The sequence below is a fragment of the Pelodiscus sinensis genome, chromosome 8 (genome assembly GCF_052426305.1).
Source record: "Pelodiscus sinensis isolate ZL-2025 chromosome 8, ASM5242630v1, whole genome shotgun sequence".
Taxonomy (NCBI): domain Eukaryota; kingdom Metazoa; phylum Chordata; order Testudines; family Trionychidae; genus Pelodiscus; species Pelodiscus sinensis.
This window is the reverse complement of record NC_143059.1, coordinates 41,890,273-41,914,343: the sequence shown is the minus strand read 5'-3', so window position 1 is coordinate 41,914,343 and position 24,071 is coordinate 41,890,273. Positions and strand designations below refer to the sequence as shown.

Here is a 24,071-nt window from a genome sequence, read left to right as displayed (position 1 = left end):
GTGAGAGGTGCAAACTCTGGGAGGGAATTTGGATGCAGGAGGAGGTGGAGAAGGAGATGCTGGCTCGGGGAGGGGGCTCCAGGCTGGGGAGTGTTGGGCTCAGGTGGAGGGTTGGGGTACTGAGCAAGCCACAGGCTTGTGGATGTGAGGATGCAGGAGTTTGGGTTGGCGTATATGAGGGGCTCAGGGAGGTTGGAAGTATGATGGGCTCAGGACACAGATTTGCGATGTGTGGATAGTGCAGAAGTGTTGTGGCAGAAGACTGAGGGTATGGGGGTGCAGGAGTTGATGGGAAGGGCCACTGGACCAGGACTGGAAGACTATAGGATGTGCAACAATCTGTGCTGTGGCTCCTGGGCTTCCTCAAGCTGAATCTGTAGCTCTGTTGTCACCATCTGCATTAGCTCGTGATATTACCTAAAGTCATCTGGCAGAGACAGAGAAGAGGGAGAAACTGCCTTATCCAGTGAAGACAATGAAATCATTCCTGTAACCCTCAGAACTGGTGGATCTGGTTCACCTTCCTCTGAATACTGTGAAGAGGGTGGGCACGAATGACTGGGTGACAACAAAGAGTTCATGCACCAATCCTGACCACATAGAGTAAAACTCCCACAGTTCTCAAAAGAAACAGTAGGCAATGTTCCCTCTTTTTCCATTCATGTGCAGAATGAATTTTGTTACAGTGCACCAATATCAAGGTAATATTCAGATGTGTGCTATCAATAGAAACAAAAAACCTATATACATTATGTATTTTTTTTAAAAGTTATCAAAGATAATTACTCCAGCAAGAACAGATTAGGCATTTTAAGATTCACTACTCAAAGAATTAAATTGAAGCAAGAGAGAAATAAAATTATAAAATGCATAGACCAGTCAAAAAAACACAACAGCACCTTGAAAGAATAAAATGATAGAAAATACAATGTACAATGCAGGAAATATCAATACGTAACAAGAAGAAGCATGTGATGGGAGGTGAGAGAGAGAGAGAGAGAGAGAGAGCAAGCATATATGTGTGCATGCATGTGCTGGCTGCTGGCGAAGTCTATAAGAGATCGTGCACTCTCTCTTTAAGGCACTCACCAGCAGCTGCCAGCAGCTCCATCCTGCTCCTGAGCACTGCTCGCCCTGCTCTATCGAGATGGGATACATGGGTAGGGAGATATCAGCGACTCCTCTCCTCTCCACAGCAAGCAAGAAGATCTTCGGAGCAACTGGCCAGGGGATCCAAGGCAGGAGCAACAGTTACTGAGCAGTGGGGGGTGGAGGGGAGGAGCACCTTAACACTTGCTGCCTGATGTGCATGCTCTGCTAAACAAGTGTACAAAACCTGACTGACTCTTGAGCAGCTGCAAGACTTAGAGAGTAAGCGTTGTGTCCCCAGTCTAAGAACACAGTCAGTAGGGTAAAGCATCCAGTGGTATAGGGTATAAAATGTCTCTGGGCCGATCATGTCTGGTCAAAGTCTGAAATCCTGCTCTTCTATCTAGGCTTTTGAAGCTGCATCTACCCTGTGCCATAGAGACTCTCATGGGACCTCCAATTCAACAGGTGAGTAGGCTGGATCAGTGGAACCAATGGTACTGATGGCTGCACCTCAAGCACAGCAGGTGAGATGGGAGAATGATTCTGCATTCTTGGGATGGTCTCTTTCTCTGGCATAAGTCAGATCCATCCAGGGCTCTGTTGATATTGGTACAACACTGACTCTAAAACAGGATGGGAGCACTAGAAGCAGTTTATCCTGAGTCGTTGCCATCTGAACCACTAGATCTGTATATCCTCGTCTGCCATCTTTTCCTAACAAGATGATTTTCTCAGGCTCAAATTCTTAGTGCCCCTGCACCCAAGCACTTCTGACTTCAATGGGATCAGAAAGGAATCCTCTCTCTTCAGAGCAGTTTCTGACAAAGACGATTGATTTGTTTCTCTGTCTGAGTGTGCGCCCCTTCTGGGAAGCCTTTTCTCCTGGGAAGTCTTTTCCTTAGGCTTAAAATTCTTCACCTGTGGTTCCACGCTCATGTTCAGAACATGCTCCTGTTCACTTGCTGAGACTGATGTGTGTGTGCAAGGGATGGGTTGGGGTCCACCAGCTCAGATCTGAGTGGGATCTCATTGCCTTCTCCACCGGATATTTTCTAAGTCTCTGGTTCAATTTCAACTGAGAAGAGAAGTGTGTCAGATGCGCTTGGCAAAGATGTGATTCTTGCCTATGCAGCAGAGGCAATGTTGATGTTTGCTGCTCACAGACAAAACAGTAAGGGCAGGAAATACAATTTTGCTTTTTTGGTAGGAATGGACAGATTGTATTCCCCAGGTGGAAAAGAAAGGAGGTAAAATACTAATTATACAATACTATACCATATAAACTACAGGTTGAATCTCTCTAGATCCTATAAAAATTTGTTTACAGCTACCAGTCCTGGCACTCAGTGTTCTGTGCTGTTTATTTATGTCTTCTAATAGCCCAGTAAGCAGTGGAAGTGTTGGTAATGCCGCTAGACAATGTTGCCCTTCTGTGGTTTGGCAAATTCTCTGGTTCGGCACTGGTACTAAACTTCTAAAAATTAACTATATCCAATATACTTAAAGCTGTGATTCAGCAGAAAGGAGCTAAGGACACCAAAGATTACAACTTACATCCTGCAGTGGAAAGAAGAAAGTGGAGAGGCATCTGTCCTCTCTGCCTCTAATGCTCTTGGTTCAGAGCACAAGGAGAACTACACATGTGAGGGCTAAGTGACACTGCTTGTAAAAAGATTCCAGACACCAGTGCATGACACACATACATACCCCATGTGTGGAATACATTGCTTGTAGAAGAATAGTAACATTTCTTTCCATTGAGATATTGCCCAAAATACAAATGCTTTACTTACATGCAAAATCCCTGCAAGCTTCGACGTATAACCTCGTGGTCGTTCTTTATCTTTAAATCTGAAAGCCACAGCATTTAGATCCTAAAAAAAAAAAATTTAAGCTTATTATGGATGGTGTGATGAATGGGAGGAGCACTACTTTTCTGGACATCCCAGCCATTCAGTTTACTAAACTGCCCGTAAGGGCTAAAATCCACAGATAGTGGATCCTAAAGAGTCTTCAGGAATGCTAAGGAATCCGGAAATGTTGGAAGGAAGCTAGGAGAGCTAATGGAAACAGAGTGTGGGTTTTTTGAATTGGAAGCAGGACCTTTCTGCTGGTGTCTTTGTGTGACGGGAGCAGAGCTGGAATATATGGATTCAGACAGGAAACAAGACAAGGAATATCTAGAACAGGGAATGGTTAGTCAGACGCAATCAGGTCATTTTCATTATTTTTGGGTTTGTTGCACTTCTCTGTGCTAAGCCCATATATTTTTGTAACTTTTAAACCGAATTCCAGAGAAGCAATTCTTTGTGTTTTTAATCTTTCTTTTTTTCAGTTGCTCTGTAACATCTAGCAACCAAGTATCTTTTACCAAGTATATTTTCTTGTTTTGATCGTACAAAACACCTTTTTAAGACCATGATCTGATTATTGTGTCCCATAATGCAGGAGGTTCTGTGTGCACGTGCCTAAGACTGCAAGGCTATTAAGAAATTACAGATTGTTGGGTTTCTTTTAAATTCTCTCCAGAGAGAGGATTAAAGAGCTTCATGGTGGTATCCCACAACAAGAAATTCCGAGATGCACCTATGACATATGCCCCCCCCCCATGCTTTATGAAATGAACTTATGGACATAAATATACATAACTCAAAGATGCTTTGGGCAAATTATCTCATGGAACCTATCAATCTTCATGTCACAATCCGCTGGATCTGTTTATCTTATTTTGGTGTACATATCATTCTTGTGTGTAAAGTTAGACATATGGAGTATGGAATGGTGTATGGTTTTTAAATGCGTAAATGAAAGCCATCAAGGGTGATTTCAAGTCTGTGAGGCCTCAATGTCTGAGCAATCATATGCAAAAAGCCTTTTGTGCTTAAGTTTTAGCAGTGGTTGGTAGGGATGGGCCAAGTGACTTGCAATGCAAAAAGGATATTTTTTAAAAACAATAGGAAAGTAGGAATGTTTGATTTTTGTCTGACAGGTGTGGCACACCCAAGGGAAGGAACCAGAGACCTCAGAGAAAAGGAGACTTCCCTGGTTTGGAAAGCTTGGACAGGAAAGAAACAGTTTTAGGGTGAGTTGGTAAGTAAGTTTGTAATAAGTTTGTACTGAAGTTTTAGTGTAGAAGTAGCTAAGCATTTTCTGTTATTTTGAGTTTGCAATCTATTTTGCTCTGCTTGTTCTCACTTATTACCACTTAAATCCTACTGCTTGTACTTAATAAAATCACTTTTATTTTTTATGAAACGCAGTGTAAATAATTATTACCTGGGGGAGCAATCATATAATCATAAAACACTAGAACTGGAAGGTACTCAAGAGGTCATCCAGTCTAGTCCCCTGCCCGCATGTACCGTATAGACCATCCCTGATAAATGTCTAACCAACCTGCTCTTAAATATCTCCAGAGATGGAGATTCCACAACCTCCCTAGGAAACTTATTCCAGTGTTTAATCACGCTGACAGTTAGGAAGTTTTTCCTAATGTCCAACCTAAACTTCCCTTGTTGCAGTTTAAGCCCATTACTTCTTGTCCTATCCTCAGAGGCCAAAGAGAACAATTTTTCTCCCTCCTCCATGTGACACCTTTTTTGATACCTAAAAACCACTACATATCCCTTCTTAGTCTTCTCTTTTCCAAACTAAACAAGCTAAATTCTTTCAGTCTTCATTCATAGGTCATGTTTTCTAGACCTTTAATCATTCTTGTTGCTCTTTTCTGGACCTTCTCCAATTCCTCCACATCTTTCTTGGAATGTGGTGCCCAGAACTGGTCACAATACTCCAACTGAGGCCTAACCAGTGCAGAGTAGAGTGGAAGAATGACTTCTCCTGTCTTGCTCACAACACTCCTGTTAATGCATCCCAGAATCATGTTTGCATTTTTTGCAACTGCGTCACACTGTTGACACGTTGAGTTTGTGGTCCATTATGACTCCTAGATCCCTTTCTGCAGTACTCTTTCCTAGACAGTGGTATCCCATTCTGTATGTGTGAAACTGACTGTTCCTTCCTAAGTGGAGTACTTGGCTTTTGTCCTTATTAAACTTCATCCTATTTAGCTCAGACCGTTTTTCCAGTTTGTCTACATCATTTTGAATTATGACCCTATCCTCCAAAGCAGCTGCAGCCCCTCCCAGCTTAGCATAATCTACAAACTTAATAAGTGTTCCCTTTATGCCAGTATCTAAGTCGTTGATGAAGATATTGAACAGAACCAGCCCCAAAGAGAGCCCTGCGGAACCTCACTTATGCCCTTCTAGCAGGATTGTGAACTGTTAATAACTACTCTCTCAGAACAGTTATCCAGCTAGTTATGCATCCACCTTATAGTAGCCCCATCTAAGTTGTATTTGCCTAGTTTATTGATAAGAAATCAGTGTGTACATTCCCCCTTTCGTTGCTAAAAGGAGGCTTACCTAAATAAATCATTTGGGGTTTTGATCCCATTTGGGGAGTGGTATCCCAGGAAGCTGGGCCCAAAACTTTATTTTCATTGGACCTGAAGAGATTCAGTGTCTGCATTGATTCTCCAGGGGGGGAGGGGGAAAGAGAAGGAGGGCATGATTCTCAGTTTTGTACCTTGGCTGGGGGAGACCAGGGAGCTGGCTTAGCAGGACAGGGTGGTGAGAAGCCACACAGAGAGCAAAAACGAGGGTGGCAGTGGCCTTGTCAGCACCCTGGGAATCACTCCCAGAGGTCTTCTGTGACCTCACTCCATCACAGCCTCTTCCTCAGTTTTCAAAGGGGTTTTTGCATTTGGGTAATGGCAGTGTACCATTCAAGCACAGGGAATCAGAGTTTTAAAACAGAAGCTTTTAGTGGCAACTTATTTTCAAGTCTCTTGCAGGCCTCTACCTTCTGTACTCTTAAGCGTCAGAGTGAGGAACAGCCTTGACACATGGGAAAGCCATTTTCATAGTTATTAGACTAATAAGTGTTGACTAGAGATTTGAAGGTTTAACCACTTAACCAGTAAACCTCATCTTAACAGATAAGGCTTACCAGTTAAAGTTAACTGGTGGGGGCTGGAGCAGTTTAACTAGTTACCCAATTAAATGGGATTTTTTACATCCCTAATGTTTAGTTAATATATTTTACACTCAAACAAGTCATTTAATCAAATAACTGAAAATAAGACTGGACATTTGATCAAAAGCCTGTAATTTGTTTACCATTTAAACCACTAGATGAATCAATGGATTATCCTTTCTTGTTCACTATCATATTCAATAAAACATCTCTCATCCAGTAACAGAACCTATCCTGTGATTTTATATCACTAGGTGACTATTTCTTTAGACAGTAGTCTAGTGATATCAGCTATTTCATTTAACTGTTTCAAAAAGCAGCTCAGGACAAAGGACAAAAAGGTGTCAAGATCACAGGTTTCTCACTCCCTATGAGAGCGGACTGGGAAGGATCTGCTCTTGGGCCAGCTCTGGGGCTCCTCTCTCCTTAAATCCTCCCCTGATCTACACATGGGTGTTTTGCAGCTCTTGGAACTTAAACAATAACTTTACATCAATTTCTTACTCCTATGGGCACATGTTAAACACTCAAACTGTCTAGAACAAATAATCTCTCCATTGCTACAGAAGATAATGAATAATACAAACCCTCTATATGCCTCTGCCAACAGAATTATGTTAATTGTGGCATAGGGAAGAAGGGTGGAGCAGAAGTCCCTTCCATTCCCCACCTACTACCCAACTGTTGCAGATGTGCAGTTCCTGTTTCCCTCCCACACCTGTAATGGAGATGGAAGGCTAGGCAAGGGCATTAAAAGGAGAATATAATACTGCTCCTAGGACCTCTGTGCAGCCACAAAGGTAGGATAACGACCTAGACTCAGGGGCGGCCCGCCCATATAGGCGAACTAGGCGGTTGCTTATGGCACCAAGTTAAATGGGGCGCTAAATGGTGCCGCAATATCATTGAGGGGTTTGGAGGGGGGGCACCGATTGCCTGGTTCGCCTAGGGCGCCAGTTGCTGGCAGCTAGTCTAGGGCCGCCCCTGCCTAGACTACTCTCTTGGCTAAGAAATAGCATTCTGTTAGCCTTTTATATTGAAAATACTGGTGTATTTAAAGCATAGATCTCTGCTTCAGTTTTTAATAAATGTTATAGTCATACAAACTGCTTCTGTAAAATTACAGAAGAAATTCTTAAAGGAGTTGGACAGCCATGGAATTTGATTCTCTAACATCCAAATTTTATCAATAAAAACAGATTAATAGAGAGTTGCCACTATAATGTAAAAATACTATACCTTGCACTCTTGAAAAACCCATTCTTGAGGTCCTTCTGTACGTAGTTTTTGAATATACTGGAACATGTGCAAAATTATATCTTCAACATGTACTGAAAAACAAAGATTACACATTTTAAAAGACTTTTATATTCTGCATCTTGGAAAAAAATAAAATTTTCTTCCTACTAAAAATAATTTTAAAAATTATGAAAAGTTTTCAACGTTGGTTAAGTAGGACTTGATTCAACAAGATATTTAAGCACATGCACAGTCCCAGAGCAGATATCAACTAGAAATCAACTATAATTTTATATGCTTGAAATGAGGTATGTGTTTAAGTAATTTTTTGACCCAAAGCTTTATTTTTTAAATAGTGCGATGAGCCTGTTAATTTTTCTCTGTGCATATAAACTTTAGTATTTCAATACAGATTGAACCATCCACTGAACCATCCAGCATGTACAATATAAGAGCTTGTGCTATTTGGGGAGAAATTAATATCAAACATTTCTTTTATAAAATGATCTTACTTAATACATTCATTTACGGTTGATTTCTTACTCTGTATAAACATGCTTGTTAACTTATTAAGAGGGCAGCGTCAGTGTACAGAAATGTAAGTTATTCATCTGCTTAGACATTCTGGATAAGATAATAAAGGTTTTCTAATAGAGGAGATTAAAAAACAGCTCTTCACTTACAAAGCCCTTCCTCTGTCAGGTCCACATTAATGATGAAGAACATGAAACCTCTAGCACCTTCTTTCTGTCCTCCAACCAGAGTATTTACCCAGCCTAAGAAATCAAGAGGAAAATATATTGGGAAAAAAAAAGTGTGTGTTGATTTATGCTGTTTCTCTAAATGTTTTTGGTACTGGTAATTTATATACACACATTGATAAAACATTTGTATCAAGTAACTTATATGCAAAGTACCCATTACACAGACAAGTTAAAAGAAGGATTAAATTCGGGGTGGGCAATAATTTTTGGTGGGAGGCCACTCCAAGATTTTGGAAAGTGGTCAAGGGACATGCTTTTCTGTGGAGGGCGTCCAGGGTCTAGGGTGGAGGTTAGGCGCAGACGGGTGCACAGGGTAAGGAAATAGAGTGCAAGAGACGGTGTGAGATCTGAGCGGAAGTTTGGACAGAGGAGGTTGTGAGAGCTGGGTCAGTGGATAGGGGTATAGGGTCAGGGAGGGGGTACGGGGTGCAGGAGAGGATTCTAGTCTGGGGGAGAGGTGTAACCAAACAGAGTAAAAAGAATAACTAAGAAATGCCTTAGAATTCAGATTTTAATTTATTTCTATTTTTGATATTTAAGCTTTTAATTTTCATTAATCAACCTGAAGTGACATATTGCTCCAAGGCTTCATGGCATCTATAATGCACTACTTTTAACAGTGGACTTACCTTTAGCTTTGAGTTCTGATAAAAGACTTCCTGGACCTTCATGTCCAATGAGATGACCAAGGTAGTGACCAGGGTTTGATTTATAGTATTTCTGAAGGTCTGGTATTGGAAACGTGACATAAAGATTTCTAATATCCTTAATAGGTACCACTTTGTAAAGTTGCTAGAAGTAAAAATAAAATATTTTACTGATTCCAGTATTTCACCTTTTCACTTCAAACACACCAAACACCCCTCCACACACATTTACTTAGATTAAAGTTACTTATGTGCATTTCTTATCAACACAACTGTTAAAAATTCATGAGCCAAATAATAAATTAACCCAGCATTCACAATCATAGTAATCTTGGCTCACAAACCTTAGCACCCAAACTCACACTTGGAATCCACATTACTCAATTTCTCTCAATAACATTCAGATGCACAATTTTAACTATGACTTTAGCTAGATTAAGCTGTATTGTCTATAAATACCTGTAGTAATTGTTGTGGTACAATTGTGTATGATGATGATATTTCTACAGAGGTAGGAGAACAGAACTAAGGTCTGTACTCTTCAGTGAAAGTATACCAGAAAGTCTCATAACCTACCCGAAGATGTTCTTCTTGGAAAGGATGTTCAGGAAATTCTGGTAATGGGACATCTTTGTTCTCTACTTCTGAAAATAGCTTTACTACCAAACTGGTCAGCTCATCCAATGATTCTAAAAGAGAGCAAAGAGAAATAACATTATCATTGTCAGAAGGTTCCAGCAATCTGGGACTTAGATACAGGCAGTCCCCGGGTTACGTACAAGATAGGGACTGTAGGTTTGTTCTTAAGTTGAATTTGTATGTAAGTCGGAACTGGTACACATTGTAGGGGAAACTCTAGCCAAACATTTCTCCAGAGCTCAGTTTTATTCTCCCACACCTCACTTCCCTCATTCCTTTATTCTCAAGCTGAGGTGTCTGCTGAGAAAAGCCGCTCCGCATCTCCCTGGTCTGCTTGGGGGGACGCTAGCTTCTCATCTCCCTGGTCTGCTGGGGGGAAGCAGCTAGTGCGGGGTTGCCTCACCCCGTTTGTAAGTAGGGATCTGATGTAAGTCGGATCCATGTAACCCGGGGACTGCCTGTATTCCATTTAGGGGGAAAAATAAAAGTTGGGCTTAATGCTTCCCACTGCCACCATCATCACCACATGAACTACCATTATTTGCAGAAAGGGAATATATTCTGAGATATATTTTTATTTTTTATAGATAAGGTTTGTGCTTTATAAACAAGATCTTAACGGTGGTTAAAGATTTTTTTAATTTTGGAATTTAAGTTGCAGTTAAGACTGTCAAGTACAGTTATAAATATTACAAATATTAAAAATTAACATGTAAAGAGCATAATTAACAACAAATCCAAGATATACAGGTATCCCAAAGTTTCAAATATTTGTGTTTTGTTTTGCCTTGTAATGCTAATTAGAATCGAAAGTATGCTGGTGTGCAGCACTGGCAAGGGCTAGCTCAGCTGCAGCAAAAGAGCTGGCAGGGACCCAGGCTTCAATATGACAGTACCTGTAAGAAATTTTAAGTTACTTTCACCGCTGAGGTTAGCATCAGCTAACCTTCTTATAAGTGATTTATCAGAGCAATTAAACTTTCACATTTTAGAATGCATTAGGCATGTAAAATCTTAACTCCATGGTAAAGTTTTTTTAATGTGAATTTTCCTTGTTTTTCTAATAAAGTGGGCCTGAAGGGGCAGTTTATGACATTCCTTCCAGCAAATCAGCTATCAGATGGAGGTACTACCTTATAGGTAAGGGGAGTCTTTCACTGTATTGCTATCAAGGCACAAAAGATCAGTGCATTTTAGACTGGCTTTTGGTATCAGACACTGGATGCGTTTTAGGGCCAAAGAAAATAAATTTTTATGCGGCTACTGCCCATAGTTTTTGGCGGGATCTACAGAACCGACCTGAATACACTAAATCACAGGAGTCAACCAACAACAAGGGAGACACTGAATATCAGTACTACTCCTCATAATCTATCGTCTGAGTTGGTGCACGGATTATTCACTCAGCTTCTTTACTGAATTCATCCATGGGGAGCCTGAGCAGAGCTGAGCATGAGCCTAAGCAATTCTCCTGACCTCAGCTCTCCACCTGTCTCAGTATTACGCGCCTACTGGTTGCATTGAATCTACTATTTTCAGGTCCCCAAATCAGTAATCTGTCTTTGTGGTATGAATCAAGCATGTCCACTAGCTCACAGAGCTCCCTAGTCCAGTTTCCCACTAAGCAACTGTGGCATACGCAGAGTATGTCCTCTCTCAGTTACCCACAGTTTTCCATGTTGCATGCCTGATTCTAAGCACTTTGAAAATTAAAAGTTACTCAAGGGACAGACTTTATCCTGGAAACCCTTAACCCATTGAGTCCAAATCAGCACCTTGTGTTCTGACATGGCATTGTCTTGAAAATAGCTATCTGCTCAGACATGCGCTTTTTGGTGCACTCTGAAAAATAAAAGCAGATCACTTCAGAGGCAAAATCTCCGAAACCTTTTGTCTAAGTAAACCCAAATTTCTCTCTCAAACTGTATCCTATACTCCCAATTCATATACCACATTTCAAGATTACCTGAATATTTCTGTGTGTTTTAGAACACTTTGAAACTTACATGTTGTATTGCTGGATTAGGAAATCATACTGGAGAAAGTTCCATGCAAAAATACTTTTAAAGAAAAGTCAGGAGTTTAGCCGCTATACATTTGAGGTCTCTGATCAATCTCCAAATAAAGTAAAGTAATTTTAATACTTGCCAGTTCAATATTTTAGAGATTTAGAAATTTTGTACTCAATGAAATAATTGTTATTTTGAAAACAAATCTCCAGTGCTTGTTTTTACTGATTTAAGATTTTTGTCAAAGCATGGAAACTATTTAAAGAAAAAGGACTTAATGAAGTATTATATAAAAGAGAGTATTATTCAGCACAAATGTATGATTGAATAAATAAATACAGCAGGCTCTTCAAAAATATTGAATCAAAGTTATGCAACTTAAGAAAGATTAAAAAGGATATTCAGAATATCACTGAATAAAGGTTGCTAAAGCAACCCTTCTAAGAGTTATGTAAATGTAAGGAAAAAGTAATACCTTCCCTGACATAACAGGACTGACTTCTTTTTATAAAACACACATCAATTTAAATGCATTGTAGCAAAAACGTGATAAAAAATACTCTAAGATCTTATCTAACTAATGTAAATGGAAGCTTCATCTAAGAAAGGGCTGTAAATATTGTGACCTAATGCAAAGTACTGTTAAAGATAACCTGCAAAAAAATTAAAAAATCTTAAGGGCATGAATGATTTATTGTTATGCTTTGCTTTTGTATTTAGAAGTCTCCCCCCCCCCCCTTACATTTCAAAAATATTTTTTCCTTATGCTTGTTTTAACACAGTAATATTGAGTTTCTTCTAGGCCTACTCTACTCTACAGAGTTGGGTTGACATAAGACAACTTACATTACTCTACCTCTGTAAGCGTCTACACTAAAATATAGCTCCTACCAATGGAAGTCCCCTGCTACATCAACTTAACCGTATCTCCACAAGAGGACTAGCACTTAGGTAGATGCAATTACGGTGATGCAGTGTCCTCGTAGACACTGCCTTACTTACTTCTACTCTTGGATGTCATTTCCGCAAGGGGCTCATAGCTAGAGCCCCCGAACCACAGCAGGGCTGAAAACTGGAGCCTTTCCTGCTTTGGGATTCATAGCTTGGACTGTCAACCACTGGAAGAGGGGGGACTAGTGCTGAGAGCCTCAGAATAGGGAGAGCTTGGGTCCAATAATGGTATCAGCAGAGTACTTAGAAACCAACTACTTCAAGACAGACCCAAGAAAACCAACAATAGAACACCACTTATATCTACAGCCCCCAACTTAAACCTGTCCAACACATTATCAATAAACTACAGCCTATACTGGAACAGGATACCATACTCAAAGAGGCTCTGGGAGACAGACCCATAGTCTCCTATAGACAACCACCTAACCTCAAGATGATTCTTACCAACCACCACAGGACATACCAGACTAATACCAACCCTGGTACCTTCCCTTGCAACAAACCCCGTTGCCAGCTTTGTCCACATATTCACTCTGCTGATACCATTATTGGACCCAACCAAGTGAGTTATAAGATCAAGAACACATATTCCTGTGCATTCAGAAATATAATTTATGCAATCATGTGCCAAAAGTGTCCGTCCGCTATGTACACTGGACAAACGTCTCAGACACTTCGCCAAAGGATCAATGCCCACAAAACAGATATCAGACAAGATCACAAAGAAAAAACAGTTTCTTTCCATTTCAACCAGAAAGAACATTGTCTCAATGACTTGATTGCCTGCATCCTGCTTCAAAGATCTTTTAAAACTTCACTCTGAACTGTCATTCATGCTTAAATTCGACACTTTACATGCAAATTTGAATAAAGACACTAATTATCTTACCCATTACAAAGATAGCTTCCCCAATTATCACCTCTAATATCATTAGCTCACAGACATTTACCTCCTCCCCTTTCTCCCCCGCCTCCATCCCCCTTTTGTTCTGAAATTTGATTTGTCCTTTTCATGTGTGTTCATTTTTTTAATTGTATCCTTTGGTATATATGGTTGTGACAATTTTCTTCCACTATCTGATCTGAGGAAGTGGGTCTGACCCACGAAAGCTCATCACCTATTAAACCAGCTTGTTAGTCTTTAAAGTGCTACACAGTCCTGTTTTTTGTTACAGAAATTAAGTAAGTATCAACAAAGTTTTAAAATAGTCATTAAAAATCACTTGCCCTCTCAGAAAGTTGTCTTTTCAGGCTTTTGTACACTTACTAGTTCTCCACTAGAGAATTTTTCAAAGACAAACAAGCACTGAATTTCCAATCTCAAAAACAACAATAATGAATGAATGAATGAATGAATGAATGAATGAATGAATGAATGAATGAATGAATGAATGAATGAGCTCTTAAAAACCCTCACAGTCTTTCCTGTTAGCACATCTTTATAGAAAGAGCACCTTATAAACAAAACACCCACCCACACACATACCCCTCAACAGTTGGCAGGTCTTATTAAGGCTGTGGAAAAACAAAGATGTTCACCATTCTATAATCAACATGTAATGTTACCATATGTGCTGCAATATGAAAGCAGGACAGCACGAGTTAAAGGCATGAGGCTTGATCTAGCAGTCTATACATGCACAAAACTTCCACTGAGTAATAATACCATTTATCTCTTTCACAGTGCTTTTCATCAGAAAATTTTAAAATGCTTTAAACAAAGGTCAGTATCATTTATCCCCATTTTAGAGATGGGGAAATTGAGGCACAGAATTTCCCCGGGTCACTCAGCAGAACAGTGGAGGGAGGCAGGTGGGAAGGGCAATAGAACTCAGGAAACTAAGTGATCCTATGGTTATAATTCCACAAGCATAGTTTCTCAACTAATTTCATAATATGAGTTTCACATTAAAAGATACAAAAAGATGAGAAGTTGATGATAGAAAGTTACCACAGAAACTGATGATGGAAAAGAGACGACTAAGGAGGGAGGGGGTCTATGAAATCATGATGGGCCTGGAGAAAGTAAATAAGGAAGTGTTATTTACTCCTTTTCATACCACAAGAATTAGGAGTCAAGAAGTGAAATTAACAGATGGCAGGTTTAAAACAAACAAAAGGAAGAATTTCTTCACAAAACTCATAGTCAATGTGTGGAATTCTTTGCCAGAGGATGTTCTGAAAGCCAGGACTACAACAAGGTTAGAAAAAGAAGTAGATATGTTCATGGGAGGATAGATCCATCAACGCCTATTAGCCAGGATGGGTAGAGATGGAAACTATTTTCTGAAGTGTCCTTATCTTGTTTGCCAGAAGCTGAGAATGGGTAACGGGAGACAGATCAATTGATGATTACCTACATTGTTCATTCCCTCTGAAGTAGTTGGCATAGGCCACTCTCAGAAGACAGGATATTAGGCTAGAAGGATCACTGGTCTGACCCAGCATGGCCGTTCTTATGACTTATGCTCTTTGTGGCCTAGATTCAGGGTTGTACTTAAACATAGTCCCAATTAAGTTAATAAGACTACTCATGTGTTTACAATAATGCATGTGTTTAAATGTATTCCTTTATTAGTATGTACAAGTCAGCCCACTGTATGATTATGTCCTATATAATGTTCAATGTCATTGCTACAGCAATATTTTCTCAAAAGCAATGTTTTCTAACAGCAATTGAACAATTCATCGTATTGTTACCAAAGTTATATGATGCCCTTATTTAACTCTTATTTCAAATATGATCATCACCACATTATGTTACTTAAGAGGCAGACAATTTAATTAATAAAATCTATCAAAGTATGTTCTATTATTTTGAAAATTAATAATTTATTTCACATATTTGGAAATCTGAAATAGAAATGTCTGTTAACTGAATTTTGTCCAATCATGTATGACCTTATTATATTATTTTAGTGTGACTCATGAGTGATGGTCTGCCAGTATATTTAAGTTTTTCAACACATTATTATTAGGATTCTTGAAACCCACACAAAAAACAGAGTCGAGTATCTACAACTTCAACTGACAATTCAACTTGAGTGCACAGCACCTATGAAATAAACCTAACTTCTAAATGTCTATAAAACAAATAACTAGATTAAATTTTGGCTCTTCTATCTTTAATTATATGTCTTTTATGCCATTGTGGAATTACACAACATGCATCAGAGAAAACCACTAAGTATTTTCACACTAGATCTGTTAAATTTCTAAAAATAGATATTTATATAAATTTTAAAAACCTCTTATCTGAGGCACCAGTACTTATTTATCATACAGCAATTCATAACAAGTTTTAGGATTGAGAAACCAAAACAATTCCACTAAGATTTACACATGCTTATCTGTGCAGTCAGTGAGTATCCTCACCGACTTCAATGAGACTGTTCACAATGCATACAATTAAGTACATTTTTAAGGAAGTGCTAACCTCCTTTGTTTAAAAACCTGGGCGGAAAAGTCTTAGCTAAAATAAGCACATCTTTATTTTCCTCTACAAGAGCTCAAATAAAAATCACATTAAGCTAACCAAGAAACTGCCATTAAAATTTTGACACTCACCTCGTCCTAGGACACAAACAACCATTAAATTTGATGAATAATAAGTGGAATGGAACTTCAACAGCTCTTGTCTTACATCTATTCCTTCTATAGTTGGTCTAGTTTCCAAAGTTAATTTGTTTCCTGTAATGCAAAAGAAAAATCTTGAAGATATTTATTGCTGGACACATATACAAATTTACAAACTGAAAAAATCCTTTAGGTCAGGGTTGGGCAATAAGTGGCCTGTGAGCCAGACACAATTCACCATGGTTAGCTCCAGGTGTGTTGCCAGATGCTTTATTTACCTGAGAGTCTGCAGACAAAGCTGTTTGCAGCTCCCATTGACTGTGGTTCTCTGTTCTTGGACAATGGAAGCTTCCAGGAAGTCTAGCACCCATTGTCCAGGAACCGTGAATGACAGCAAATGGGAGCACAAACATCCATATCTGCAGACGTTCAAATAAATGAAGTGTCTTGGGGCCCGCCAGGGGCGAAGCCTGGTGAACTGCATCCATCCTGCAGGCACCTTATTGCCCATCCCTGCTGTAGGGGCATGTACAAACATTTTTTAAAAATTGAAGCATATACAAAAAAAAATCAGATTGGACTAATATCAACTAATCTCATCAGGACCAATCAACACTTCCATCCTCAACCCCACTCATTTCTTAAAAGGCTGAAAAAATAGAAAACTATGCAATAAATTCTACAAAAGTCTGACAGATACTTTCAGATAAAGGAAAATTCTGTTTTAAGTAATCACTGCTACTAATTTTTGAAGGTAGCACATGAATGAACTAAGGGCAACTTTTACTATAAGAAAACATTTAGGTTTGTAGTTAAAGCAGCAATCTTGTTTGCTGCAAAATTAGTGAGATGACACTAGGAAAAAAGACAGAATTTGAGAAAAGCAAACTGATCAGAGCTGGATTCTTGGCTGGAGTCCTAGCCAGGGCTATGTTGGGAGGAACCTCCCCTCATTCGCCAAATCCCCTTGTTTGGGACCAGTCCGGTCCTAAGGGTGCCGGATGAGGGAGGTACATCATGTAGAACTTTGACAGGCTACCTACCACCTCTAAGCTTAATTTTACATTACAATAAAAAAAAACCCAGAGAATTTGGAAGAAAGCAGCACTCAAAAGGGCAGGAGGATAGATGCAACAGAACAGGGTGAAGGGAGATGATAACACAGGCTATGCAACAGTTATGAGAATGGAAGCAATAGAATAGGGTCGAGGGAGATGATAACACAGGATATGCAACAGCAAGAAAGATAAACATGCTGTTGAACAAATCTCTAACACAGGTAGCAATTAAACATCACCAAAGCAATGAGTAAATACCAGGCATAGTGTAAGCTTACACCAGAGGTTGAAGATACATTTAGTTTCAGGTCTGGAACCAACCAAGAAATACAGGTATCCAGTATACAAAGTCTTCATAAAAATGATTTAAAAAGTTATAAATTGAAATTGAATTCAAAGAGCACAAGAACACAAATATAGTTCTTTAAAGTTATTTGTTTTTAAAATCTTTGGGATTTTTTATTTTCTTGGTCTCCGTCCATCTTTGCTAAGCAGAGCATAGATGTCAGGGACTGGACAGATGTTACTGGACTTTAAAGAGCTCAGCCTGAAGCCAGAATGTAAAACCTGTAAAGACTCATCTAAATGCTTAAGTCTACTATTTCCAATTGCACAGAAATGGGCAATGAATTGGCACAAACAGGATAAGAAATCATATGATTTTTTTTTTTAAATGTGCTGCTAGTATATATGTGAGTACTAGAAAACGTATGGGTACGTAGGAGGCAGGGCACAACATCAGACAGTGCTTGATATCAGGGAATGGTGATTCGGAGAGAGTGCTGGAAGGTATGTCAAGTCATATTTCAGACATGTCTGGGGCTGCTGCTAGGTTAGTGGGCAACAGGTGTATGGTGGTTACTTGGACTAAGGGTTCGTCTAGACTACATGCCTCTGTCGCCAGAGGCATGTAGATTAGGCTACCAGACATAGTAAAATGAAGCGGCGATTTAAATAATCGCCGCTTCATTTAAATTTACGTGGCTGCCGCGCTGAGCCGACAAACAGCTGATCAGCTGTTTGTCGGCTTAGTGCGATAGTCTGGACGCGCGGGTGGCGACATCAAAGGTATCTGTCGACCACCCGGGTAAACCTCATCCCAGGAGGCTTATCTGGGTGGTCGACAAATACCTTTGATGTCGACACCCGCGTGTCCAGACTATCGCACTAAGCCGACAAACAGCTGATCAGCTGTTTGTCGGCTCAGCGCGGCAGCCACGTAAGTTTAAATGAAGTGGCGATTATTTAAATCGCCGCTTCATTTTACTAAGTCTGGTAGCCTAATCTACATGCCTCTGGCGACAGAGGCATGTAGTCTAGACGTACCCTAAGTGATGATGCTAAGAGGAAAGCTGTTGAGCTATAATGTCTATCTAGCATGAGAAGGAACACAAGAACAGTCTGCTTGGCTGCTGGCAGAATAGGTTCCATAGTGACCCATGGAGGTCTGAAATACATCCTAGCTACAGGCAGAGCTGGCGTGTGTGTGTGTGTGTGTGTGTGTGTGTGTGTGTGTGTGTGTGTGTGTGTGTGTGTGTGTGTGTTGGTGTTGGTGGACTTAGAAAGTCTCTGTATAAATTAAAAACCCTACAAACTAAGTCTCTGTTTTTTCCACTTGGATCTACAAAAGGTAATCTTGAAAATATCTGATTACAGAATTGAAGCACAAAAATAGTACTATACGTCAGTGTTTCCCCTAAAATGCAGCAGCATAGCTACACAGGTGATTAATCAGCCCCACCCAATCAGAAGCTCAGGACACAGCTTAGACTCAGGAACAGTGCTACACAATGCTTTTTTTGTGATGGTATGCACAACAAAAAAAGCACTGGCTATACATATCCAATAAGTATTATTGAACTGAATTTGAATATACTTCAAGCACTCTATCTAGAACAGTGTTTCTCAAAGTGGCCCATGTTTCTCAAAGAGGTCTCCAGGAAAGTTTCAGGAAAAAAAAATATCTGCAGGTTAAGAGTTCTGCCTTATGAAACTGCCATATTATGCAATTGCCAAAGTGGTCCATGGACCCACTTTGAGAAAGCTGCTACCAGGCCACCCCAGTTTGTTTACGTACTGGCTTTGCAGCCACAGAGCCTTATGGCTCCCATTGGCTGCAGTTCGTCATTTGCAGCCAAGAGGAGCCGCAGGAAGCAAAGTAACCCAGGCCACTGCTTTCCACAGCTCCCGTTGGCTACAAACAGCAAACCACAGCCAATGGGAGCCACGAGGCTCCATCGCTGCAAAGCCCATAATTAAACAAACTGAAGTGGCCTGGTAGCAGCTCTCTCAGAGTGGGTCCACAGACCTCTGAGAAATACTGATCTTTTTCTAGATCTGTAATGCTGACTAGCCATAAATCCTCACGGCCAGCCGTCATAAAGCGAAACTCTTAACTGCAGAATTTTTTTTTTCCTGAAACTTTCCTATATACCTCCTAGGAGTGAAACAGGAACTTAAAATTATTCTCCCCCCATCATCACAGTACTGGTTCATGAACACCAAACCCTGGCTCACAGATTAAAGAAACTGTTTTTTTCCTTTTTGGAAATCAATCCACAGAAACTTTATTTTCTTCCATGGATCATCACATAGGTAACCTTAACACATTCCTTAGACTTTTTGCTATACATTTTTAAATGATTTTCTATTTCAGAGAGTCCTTCCCTACTAGAAGAAAGTCCTCATCCAAATAATCTTACCACTTTAGGACACCAGAGCCAATTAATCACAAACTGCACCTATTAATCAGTCTGAGAATTCTTCCAAAAGCTTTACATCTAAATGTTAAATATTAACTGAGAATTTAGGGACATCATAAATTATAATAATATTCTTTTTGCTCTCTGGGTGTCAAAGCTCTGGCAACCCCAAACTTGCCATCCCACTATCCTCAAGGCATCAGATTTGTGGCGACTTACCACTGTACCTCATGAAAGGATTGATAAAGCCCTGAAAAAGCACTTAATGTCCTAGAATTAAAATACAAACTCAAATCCCCATTATACTAGCACAATTTGCTAATTAATGTACATGTTCATTTGAAATTATCTAAAAAAGTTTTGTAGCAAAGTACAGAAAGATAACTTCTGTGAAGTTAACCTAATCAAGCCTCTGTGTCTATTTTAAAGCTTTTGTGTTTTACATACATGGATACAGATAAATAGTATCTAAACCAAATATATTTTTGTAAATATTAATTTGACTTTTTCTTCAGCTGTTACATTTTTCTGAAGTAGTTAATTTTTTTTTCAGCCTAAAGAGCAACAAACCCAGTAAAAGCCAACAACCAACACTGTATTTATCCAAGGCTTCACTTTCTTTAGCCATGTATTCCTGTTGCCCCCTGTAATTTATGCTCCAGATTTTGTCTTGATACTCATATTCATTAATTGCAACATTACTCTGCTGAGCTTTCTTGATTTACTGAACCTGCTCAGTCCTCCTAATGCAACAGTTGCTATCAAATTACTATTGGGCTGCTAGCAACGTAAATATGCTTCATCCACTGTCTCTCACAATGATTTAAAGTTCCAACTTCTAAGACTCATTTCCAGTCATTATAAAAGAATGATCTACTGTAGTAATTATAATCATAACAGCTGTGTCATCACCAAATCTCTGAGTCTTGTGTGAGTTTATTGCATGTTTTTGGTCCAGTTCTTTTTTAATCTATTGTGTAGAAGATGTAATGAACCACCACAAATGTGTAAGGCGGAAAAAAGAAAATGTAAAACTGGTGAAGGTAGGACTCAAAACAGTCTCAAAATGCATTTTATACAGATTGTAACGGGGAATTTTTGCACCCAGAGCAAGCAAGCATATTTGCATCCCACTACTAGTTTTTGCATCTTTTTCTGCCCAAATGGTTGCCATACTTGTCTCAGCCTGGTTACAGCCCTGATCTTATATGATCTCTAACAGATGGATGATTCTAGTCTAACAAACCTGTTCCAAATTTACTGAAGGGATGTTTGGGATTTCCAGTAGCTTTCTCCAACTGAAACAATCGCCAGGCATCATTCATTAAATTCTTTTCATGTTCAGAATCAACAGCATTCACTTCCCTTTCCTTGCAGCTCTCATCAAACAGAGGGCACAGGAAAAACTGGGCAAACCTAAGAGAAAATGTTACAAACTTACACAACTAAAATGTAAAGCTTCCCAAGTCAAGATTATAAAAATAGTGGGGCAACAGCCACCACAGACCTCCTGGGCAAGTTGGGGGGGGGGGAGAGTAGTTCTGTGAATCCAGAAGGGGTGGAGCCTCATGCAGAAGGGGTAGGGATGCGGACAGAGGCCCATTTGAATCACCAGGCCCTGGGGCAATTGCCCCGCTTTGTCCCCCAGTGTTGGCAGGCCTGCATAAAACCCAAAAAACTCAACCCTCAAACGAGAAAGTCTGGAAACTCAAGTAATGTTTTAATTTGTTGTTAATTAAGAATATACGACTAAAATCTTAGAACTCTTGAAAACACTCCTGGCTTTACCACAGACTCGCTGTGATCAGTTAATCACATTCTTCTCAGTTTCCTTATATGTAAAATACCAACTTACTTATCATAGAAGAGTGTTGTGAGAATCCAAAACTCTTGGTAATACAGTGCAGTGCATCCATGGAGGATGTCAAATGTTTATTTTTAATAATATTTATTGAAGATTATCTAAATAGTATACAGAGTAATACAAACCTAAGTAAAACCAAACAAAAAATACAAGCCTTGATCTGTACACAAAGTCATAAATTATATTTATATATCATATCATTCAGTACAAATGCATTTCCTATAACTGATACAATTTGGCCAATAAAATACTTTCTATCTTTCATGTTATCATTTATTTTACAATTAAGATATTAATACCATGCAACTTTTGTCATTTCCATCTAAAAATTAATCTATTCACCATGATGTGATCTTTATTATTATTTGTATTACAATAGCCCTAAGGGTCCCAACAGAGCTTGAAGTCCCACTATATTAGGCATCATTCAAATACATAATAAGAAACAGTCCCTTCCCCCAAAAATGTATAGTCCCTTCACCAAAAGATTAAATAGACAAAAGGTAGAAAAAAGAGATTATTATTGCTCAATTTTATAGATGCAGAAACAGACAAAGTCTGACTCAAAGCCTATTAAAGGTAATGGAATTAATTTAACAGAGCTTTGGATCACATCTTAGAATAGATGATTTGCCCAAGATCACATGGAAAATCCATGCCCTAAACACAAGTCAATTCTAACAGTCAGTGCTACCACCTCACTTATAATAATACAAGATGTAATGCTGTCAGCAAGAGTTCAACATATAATTATGATATTCCAAATGTGAGCCAGAACAACATCTGAAAAAAAAAAAAAAAAAACAGAAGTAACAAATGTTTACCTGTCCAATGCACCTTCTAGATGTTCATGTGACACATCAAAGTAATAATTGGTGTGTTCTCCACTAGTGAAAGCATTTGAACTTCCTGCATGCTCACTAAGAAACTGACTGTACTCATTCTCTTTTGGGTACTTCTTGGTTCCCAAGAACAGCATATGCTCACAGAAATGGCTCAGCCCAGCAATGTTGGGAGGGTCTGATAATGATCCTGTGGATGGAAAATATACACATTAAACAAATCATATTAGAATATGTACAGGCTTTAAAATAATTTATATTATACTTGTGTACAATCAATTATGTGAATTCTGTAGTTATAAAACTCCACTTAACTCCAGACAGACAGACAGACACAGGAAGCCAAACCCAATGTTCAAAAAAGGTATTTCAAAATGAACAAGTTGATCAGCTTGAGAGGGTTCAAACTCTGTTTGCTCCTTCTGGGCCAGGCTAGCATAGAATCTGTTCACCCCTGATTCCTATATAAAAGCCATTTTTAGTCTGTACAGGACTCAATGATCATATGGTTCTAGTTTTCCCTCTTTGTTTCCAGCAGATACACTGCATTGAAAAGGAAACTTACAATATACTTAATGCTTTCCTGAAATTACAATTCCATGCAAGCCATTGTTGCAATCTTAAATAGAATCAAAAGGGACGGGAGGTAGTCCATTAGAAAAGCTGTCTATTAGGATATGATGCACACTATAAAAATATTAATAACTTATTTTATAAACTCTGAAATTTATTGTGTAAGATTTCAGCACTGGAAAGGCTAGCTAGCTGCTTTCTGAATTGTGTCAATATGAAAAAGTTTAGACACTGATTTGTAACACACATCATTCTTACAAGCTATGCTATGTGTACAAAAAAAAATATCTCTTAAACTCTTCAGAGCTATGAAAAGATTGCTCTTCTGTTACTATAAGAGACAGAAGCAGATTAACTATGTTTTTTCAACCCGGGTACTTTATGTACACACTCTAGATCCATCTACACAAGAAAACACTCAGAAAAGTTATGAATTAAGTAAAGGTGTAAAGTTAACATGCATAAATTTAAGACCATTTAAAACCCTGTGGGGATGTTCTCGTTGAAAGAGAAAATTATGTAATTATCTGTAACCCTCTAGATTAAGCTAAAACCACTTTCCTTCCGGATGGGAGTATACGCATAGTGCTTAAAGGAACTCTGATTTTTGCACATTAACTTCACTCCTTTAGTTATTCACCCTAATTATCCTGAGTGTTTTCATGTAAACACTGACAGCTTTTTTCTTTTGACATATTATGCTGCTTTTGTTTGCCAATACAGCCTCTTCCCGACTTACGAACCGGTTACAGACCAAGCAATTGATCGTAACTTGGTTTGTTCGTAAGTCGGACTCCATTGAGTTACACACGACCGCGCTGTTCATAAGCGCGGATCGCGTTCGTAATTCAAGGCCCGCCATTTACGACCGCCTTGGTCGTAACTGCGAATGGTCGTAAGTCGACCGTTCGCAACTCAGGAACCGGCTGTACTCATTACAATAAGCATGCATGGAATACATTTAGAATGGTAGATAAAACGTGTGAGAGATTTTTCCACTTTTTTTTTTTTAAAATGACTCCTTGAGAATGTGGAATAATTGTGGATAAAATTACAAGTCTTACCACTGATT

At 39.1% G+C, this 24,071-nt stretch overlaps 1 protein-coding gene across 9 annotated transcripts in view; it reads right to left on the bottom strand.

The window, feature by feature from the left end:
- Positions 1 to 24,071, bottom strand: part of IDE (insulin degrading enzyme) — a 135,328-nt gene that overhangs the window by 68,046 nt on the left and 43,211 nt on the right. For all 9 annotated transcript variants that reach the window (XM_075935171.2, XM_075935172.2, XM_075935177.2 and 6 more), the window contains 8 exons: positions 22,409 to 22,616; positions 20,967 to 21,136; positions 15,952 to 16,074; positions 9,359 to 9,471; positions 8,765 to 8,927; positions 8,055 to 8,147; positions 7,372 to 7,463; positions 2,886 to 2,966 (listed from right to left, as the gene is read on the bottom strand). In XM_075935171.2, the coding sequence (XP_075791286.1) occupies positions 2,886 to 2,966; positions 7,372 to 7,463; positions 8,055 to 8,147; positions 8,765 to 8,927; positions 9,359 to 9,471; positions 15,952 to 16,074; positions 20,967 to 21,136; positions 22,409 to 22,616 (1,043 nt within the window). The remainder of the gene's footprint in view (positions 1 to 2,885; positions 2,967 to 7,371; positions 7,464 to 8,054; positions 8,148 to 8,764; positions 8,928 to 9,358; positions 9,472 to 15,951; positions 16,075 to 20,966; positions 21,137 to 22,408; positions 22,617 to 24,071) is intronic.